The sequence below is a fragment of the Montipora capricornis genome, chromosome 4, assembly GCF_036669925.1.
Source record: "Montipora capricornis isolate CH-2021 chromosome 4, ASM3666992v2, whole genome shotgun sequence".
NCBI classification, from domain to species: Eukaryota; Metazoa; Cnidaria; class Anthozoa; order Scleractinia; family Acroporidae; genus Montipora; species Montipora capricornis.
Window position 1 is genome coordinate 35,293,958 of NC_090886.1, and position 7,500 is coordinate 35,301,457.

The following is a 7,500-nucleotide window of genomic DNA, read 5'->3' on the forward strand; positions in this document are numbered from 1 at the left end:
TGATATCTCCACTGAGTAGTAACGAAGAAGGAACGAGAAAGGCAGTACCATCCACATCTAGAATGTTGAAGGATGGTGTACTGTTTGGCGAGTAGGGAATACGAGATTTGAAGTATTTACATCGAGACCGGTAGCGAAGATTTATCGAACGAAACTTAGACGGCGAAGTTATCAGGCAATTGATAGAACACTTCCAAGTGAGCTTAGTATATTTAGGAAAGTGGTATTCAGCATTGTAGGCAGAGTCGAATCCCCAGTAAAGTAGTACGAGCGAAAATATTGTAGAGGGCAAAAGCACGTGGCCGGCCATTTCACGATGATTGACAGGAGACGTAAAGGGACCTTTTGTAAGCGTACAGAAAGACTTGTTCGACCTTTTGTAAGCGTACAGGGAGACTTTTTCAACATTTTGTACGAGAAATCCATCAAATCGTCACGGCGATATCCAAATTATTTTGAGCGCCCAGACAGTGGTCCGGGAAGGTAATATTTCTCAAGCACTGTCGCTACAACTACGAAAACGAGGTTAAGTGCTTTGAACATCCCGATACGAAGACTTAAGGGTCAAATCAGGGTTGTTTCACTTCACTAACAAAACGGTCTGCCACTCTAACAAGAAAGCTGATCATTTAACTAAAAACGGCGGGTGAAGCGAGAGCCGAAGAAACCGGATGCTATCGCAGGCTACAGAACACGCTAACTACTTGGTTTTTTTACAACTATAAAGGGTCAACGATAAAACATATTGAAAGAAGAAGACAGAATGAAAAAAATTACCTCGGTGTTCGTGGCCTTCAACCACGCAACGAACCAGTGAACGAACTCATTCATGTTGCCGTTCAGATTGAAGATAAACGAAGCAATTATATCGCTGTTAATATACTTTCCGCCAACCGACCAATAGAGCTTCTGAAGAATTGTTTCGACGTTTCTCCATCGTTCAATGGTTCGCACAGGCCGATGGTTTGAGTGTATTCACGACGAACAAAAGAAGTAATTACGTGGGATGCATACCATGCACACAGTTTTCCCCTTCCCCTTCCTCCTTCCCGGGCTAAGTACATGAATCAAACACGTGAAAGAATATTAGAAAAAATCTTAAGCAACCAAATACAAAAAAGTAATCAAATACTCAAAAAGACATCCTAATCATCCTAATTTGGTTTATACACAAACGAAGCGGCCGATCTCCAGTCAATATTCCAAAAGAAATTTCACCTTTTTATCCTGGCATTCTTCAAAAGCTTTGCCGATTGCTACCATTTGCAAATTTTGTAGCATTAATAATAAGAAATACCTCTATTTCTGTTTTTACAACAAATACCTGCCACTTAAATTACAAATTCGTCTTTCTGGTAAACTCTCGTCATTTTCTTATTTTTATCCGTAGTTGTGCTTAACAGTACCTCGACAGTTTGTGCTAACTGTTTGTGTATCCCACGGATGCGTCTCATAGGCGTCTTATTATTATTCACAGTGGTCAACTTCACTTTATTTGCATAATCTAACGACACGTGATGTCACGCAATACACTACATCGGAAGCATTTCATGAGAGGATGTAAAGGGAATACTTTGTCATAGGCAATCACAATCAGTATCAAGACAACATTCTTTGTCATGTAAGCTGCTGTAAGCTCGCATTTAGTCGCTTTCATCCTCTTGTTCCTCCTCTTGTGTGGGGATTGGGCGTGGCTCAAACATCAATAAAGACTTTCGTCTCTCCACAGCCGCGCCTGTGGCCTCTTCAAAATCCATAGAAACTTCCTCCATGATCGGCGTCGGGTTTTCATAACGTCTTTGTGCATGGGGTCATGCTTTAAACGTTCAAACCAGTGGAGGTAGTTCAAGTGTAGCCCTCGCAACTTTCTTCTGTAAACTGGTAACAGGGCATTGAAAGCTATGGCCTCCGCTATCGTTTCAGAGACCCGCTCCTCCAAGAAGGTGTTGACACTTTTGTCATAGGTTAAACTTTGCGCCTCTTCCACGTCTTGGCGCAGAATCTCGTGAGGGTCTCTGTTGTAAGCTCGACTAAACGGTTTGTGGCAGAAGCGGCAGAAATGAGCCATACCCTCACCTAAAGGGATTGCTCCAAATGCATTGCGTGCTTCACGTCTGCTTTTATACACATTTTGAGTTACGGAGCGAATGGTCCTCGCAGTTACTCCCTGAATTTGAGTTACTCAGGTATGCTGGGAGTTACTTCACCAAAATGAGGAGAGACCAAACTCACTGATCAGGTCTTACTCGGTGTCACTCGTTTTGAGTCACGGAAAGAGTGAGTTACTGCCCAAATTTGAGTTATTCAGGATTGCTCGGAGTTGCTCATGGGTTGCTCAGTGCCTCTTTAAAAATAGCTGCGTGGCTAAAATTAGATTTTAAAAAACTATCATTTGCCCATAACTGATTAGAGTGTAATGTGAAGTGCTAAGCTTCTACCCCATATGAAGCATGCGAGCGTTAGCCCTACTGATGGAAATGGGTCCACACAAGGACAGAGAAAAACTCCGACCAGGGTGGGAATTGAACCCACGACCTTCGGGTTAGATCACCGCTGCTCTACCGACTGAGCTACAAGGTCATTTGCCCATGTATGGATGAAACCGTTCTCTTATCTCACCCTCTCTTTCTCCCAGTACTAGTTGGAGGTCTTGACAAAAATGGAAGTCGCATTCCGATAACCAACGACTTATTCTATTCAATATGTGTACTAAGACCCTACTAACCAATAACAATAATCATATTTGTTAACTGATATAGGTTGCGCAATATAATTCAGTTATCAATATAATAATTTTCCTCTGCGTATCACAATTCAACATATTAAGAGTACATTCCTAATTCAAACTCTAAAAATAGAACAACTTAAAAACCCTAACTACTGCTTAAAAATCCTTAACAATAGAGACTTAAAAACTGGGAGAAGAACCTCGCATTTGCTTACCAACGTGGATCGCATAGGGTCAAGAGGGCAGGATTTAAGGGCGGACCTCTGGATGATCTGTTTAACATTGCTAGCTGACAGCATCTGGCACAGACTCAGCAAGAACAGCGGAGGGAGTGTCATCTCCTAGATATGAATCAGCCTGATCGGTGTCGAGCTGCCTACGGATGGTTTCTACCTTCTGAACAAAGTATTTTGCTAAGTCGTTAGAAAACTGAGTTGCATTGTACAGATGAGGTGGGAGACCATCATCCACTGTGCGGTTGAAAAAGCGCTGACTAGCACGGAATAGTTTTCTTTGATTACCTCTATTCTCGTCTATAAAGTTACTGTAAAACTCCCTCCGAACATTATTCATAAGACGGGTGGTAGCATTACGTTTTGCTTTAAAACAGCAAGATCGGAGTCCAGTCGCGACTTCCCCCACCTCTTTTCAGCTTTCCTTCGTTCACGCTTCGCCTCCCTGATCTCCTCACTAAATCATGGTACACGAGCAGGTATCTGGACGATGGTCCTTGTCATTAATAACGGGGCATGCAAGGCAGCTTTCTGGGTGTTATTATAAGATGTTACGAGTTCCTGGGGGTCATCTGATGGATTCTTGCATAACTCAGATGAAGCCAAGTCCTCATTGAGGGAATCTCCGTTAACTAAGGGCAGCTTTCGGTAGGAAACGTTCCGTCCAGTAAGTGGTGGCTTATCAGGGCGGATAGAGCACAGCACGGCTGCATGGTCTGAAATATACCGGCTTACGCGCGGGGAAATACTAAGGGTGCATTCTTTTGGGATACGATATGTTGAAATATGGTCATAAGTACCAGTTTTTTGCCGGTTTGCTCGATTCTTCGGTTTTTTTCGTTTGCTAAAAACCTTAATGGGGAAAGATGACGAAGAATTTTTTATGCTTGTGAGTGCTTTGCGTAGTGCAAGACGGCGGCGTAAATATGCTCGGATACAAGGGTTTGTATAGGAAACCAATAAATGCCAACATGATTTCTTTTGGCCCAAGCAAGGGCACTTTTTTTAAAAAAAACGCAAACTGATAGTTCTTCTTGTTCTAGTACCGGTAAAGAAACAGAACAAAAGTCAAGCATACCTGCGTCTACGGTATACATTTTGGATCGCTATTCCATTCAAGTTTTTACAATGTTCAAGCGGCCGGTTGGCGACCAGCCTGTCGCGTGTCATTTCCCGCCAAAACTTTCCCAAAAGAACGCATGTTCTGCCTATTCCGAGTGAACCGTATTCTGGTGCTCCCGATAGCAGAATGAACGGAATAGTATTCCGTTCATTCCGAAAACGGAATAGGTCCCAAAAGAACACGAATACCGTCTATTTCGTGTATTCCTATTCCGGAATGGTACCAAAAGAACGCGCCCTAAGCAACTGATCAGATTGGCGTGTAATGATTAAGGTCAAGGGTGTGGTCATCTTTGTGAGTTGGGCCAGTGACGTGTTGTTGAAGTCCGTATGAATCCAGTAAATCTGTCAGTTTTTTGCAATCAGCGTTCAACGCATTATCCACATTGATGTTAAAGTCTCCCGATAACAGAAGCTGCTTTTGGCATAGAACTATGGACTCAAGATTTTCCACAAAGGAGTGAGAAGGGAGGGAAATGAAATTCACTTTAGATCTCGGGGATATATTTTTATCAAATTTTATTTTGTCTTATCCCTTTGGTGGTGTTTTCGGCCAGTAAATGTAGGAATCAAATTAAGGTTGTCGAAAGACTAATACTGCAAAGAAGGAGGATTTCCTGATGCCCAAAAAACCGTCTTGGCGCTGTATTACAGTGCTTCTCGTCAGTCATAATTTCAATAATAATGGCCGTTTTCACACTGAAGACTAACAAATTTGTTCTAATGTTTACTAAAAACGACCGATTTCGCTGCGGTTGCACTGATGTTATGCGTCAAGGCATGAACCTTTGAAATCCCTTTATTCTAGAACCCGAGTCATCTTTTGCCAAGGGCCTTTGTTTCTCGCTCTCAATTTTTTTTCCAACTCAGATTTGTCTTAAGTCTTATGTTTTCTTTTTCTTGATTAAAGGAGAAGGAAAACCTCAAGGAAATAATGCAGGAAGAAGCGCCAAGGTAAAGTTTTATTGAGAAAAATAATGAAGTATGAATATTGATGAACATTTATTACCTGTCGAGTGCTTTTTTTTTTCCTGTTGGTAGTCACAAATGTGCATACCCCACGGATATTGAATTAAGCTCCGCTCGTGTGAAACCAATCTACGAAATATCTAGATCTTGCATCGTTCTTGTGTGAACAATATTTTGCATAGAACGAATACTCCAATCGACATGCTTCTTGCGAACCAGTTTGTTCAGTCGTTTCCTCGACATAGAAATGAGATAAGAAAATAGCCTTCAACTGCCAAACAAAATAAAAAATGACATCAAGTTTTAAAAAAGCCAGGTATCGTCGTCACGAGGACTTCGCAGTGGTCCCCCATCCAAGTACAAACCATTGTGTGGTGAATTTTGCAACGTTTGTTCCTAACTGCAAAAAATATTGGCACTGACTAAAATCCTGTATTTTAGGGATTAAATAATTATTGTGTGATTTCTGAATGGATGTAATAAAGTGGTAATTGAACTTTGCGTTGAGCAATTTTGGTCTGAAATCATACTTGACTTGTGCGCTCGTTCGATTTGAAATCAGACCTGTGATTTCTGACCAAATTTCACTCCACTCAGTTCAATTACCTTTATATATTCGTGGCACAAAATTTATGATGTTTTCATGACACAAAATTTTGTTGCTTATGGCAAATTGTTTTATTCTCGAGCGACATTTCCTAAAAACTTCCTTCTCCACTCCTTAAAAACCGTATATCAATGTTTATTTACTTTTTCATCAATATTTGTTTTGCATAGAGCAGGCCTAGGCTAACAAAATCTGTACCTTGCTTGGTTCCCATTTTTGAGCGTGAAAATAGAACTTTCGGTTCTATGTTTCTTACATCATATCATCGTATGCTTTGAGGTGCTCCATCCATATACTAACTCCACCGGACAGGCGGGCATTAACCTTAATGAACTTTTGTCGGGGAAGGCTGTCAGAGGCTCAGAGTGCAAGCCTCGAAGCTAATATTTCTCGATTCCCTTTTATTTTCTTCAATCTTTTTATTGAATCACATGTCTTTTCAGGGGGTATTTACCAAAGACATCTACCATGGCACTGTAAGGATACCAAAACAATATCGTGTACTATTACTGTACTCGTGTACTCGTGTATTACGCAAAGAAAACTTGAATCTCCTAAAAAACAAAACGCAGCTCATTTGACAGTTATGGAAAAAAACATCGTGTCAAGTTACTGCACAACCACACGTACGCAATGCGTGCCTATTTTTATAACATCCCGTATCTCGTCAATTTTCCCCTCAAATATTCCGTATCCCTATAATTTTTTACTAAATATTCCGTACCTGGTAGTAATAAATTATCACTGGGAGCCCTCACTCCCAAACACCCCGGGCAGAAGTAAGTTATGGGAAGAGAAGCGCATTTGAATATGTCAATAGAAAATGCGCTATATAAATTCATTACCATTACCATTAGACGAGCCCGGAGTCAGAAGGATTGGAAACCATGGCAACACGCTGGCCATCGCTGCGGGGAGGTTGGAGGGTCGAACGCCAGACTTCCGTTCAAAGCCTAAGAGAGGAATAAACGGGATAAAACAAGCCTATTTATACCAAAATGGTAAAAAGTTATGCAAATAGGGTTCTGCCATAGAACAACAGATGCACAGAAATTCTCAACTTAAATCTCAAGGGAATAAGGGGCGTTTGTACATGATGGCCCCCAGTGAGAATATCATTAATATTAAGAGATAACCTCTATTTCTGTTTTAACAACAAACAACTTCTAGTTAAATGACAGATTTATCTTTTTGGTAAACTCTCGCCATTTTCCGAAGTTTACCTGTAGTTGTAGATCACTGTAACTGGACAATTTGTGTTAACTGTTTGTGCATCCCACGGATACGCCCTTATAGGCTTCTTGTTGTAAATAAGACTGTGTTCACAAAAGGCCCGTAAAGATGGTGAACGGTGGCGTCAATTAAATAGATTCACTTCTGTGGTAAGCATTTCTGAATCTGCGATGCCACGTTCACGTTTAACAAACTTATTCATGATCATTTCGTTGATCATTCATCTTTACAAACAAGCCCAGTTATTCTAGGTCTAAATCCACCTGATGACACGGCCATGTTGGTGAACAAAACAATAGAAAATGGCCCCACAGATTTTGCGTAATAACAGAGTCAAATTCCCAAAAGACATTGTACACAAACATGGCCTCCGTGACGTCCGATGCAAACCATCAATACACGAACTGGATTCTGGGGAATGTTGTTGAAGCTTAAATAAAAAACTAAAATTTACCGTAGTGTGTTCACGTTTTTCAAAGAACTCAGTTGAGATTTGGTTGCTTTACACAGCAGAATCTCAACGACAAAGAACAACAAGAATATGCAATGGAGAGTTCATGTCATTCCGAACATTCTTTCGCTGCTGACAGCATAAATAAGCCAATGCC

The 7,500-nt window shown here is 41.0% G+C and overlaps 1 protein-coding gene across 1 annotated transcript in view; it reads left to right on the forward strand.

Moving 5' to 3' along the window:
- Positions 1-7,500, forward strand: part of LOC138046602 (adhesion G protein-coupled receptor L4-like) — a 46,891-nt gene that overhangs the window by 25,651 nt on the left and 13,740 nt on the right. Inside the window, exons 3-5 of the mRNA XM_068893208.1 lie at positions 4,994-5,037; positions 6,103-6,135; positions 7,403-7,500. The exon at positions 7,403-7,500 is cut by the window's right edge and continues 26 nt beyond it. Coding sequence (XP_068749309.1) covers positions 7,439-7,500 — 62 coding nt within the window. The 5' untranslated portion in view covers positions 4,994-5,037; positions 6,103-6,135; positions 7,403-7,438. The remainder of the gene's footprint in view (positions 1-4,993; positions 5,038-6,102; positions 6,136-7,402) is intronic.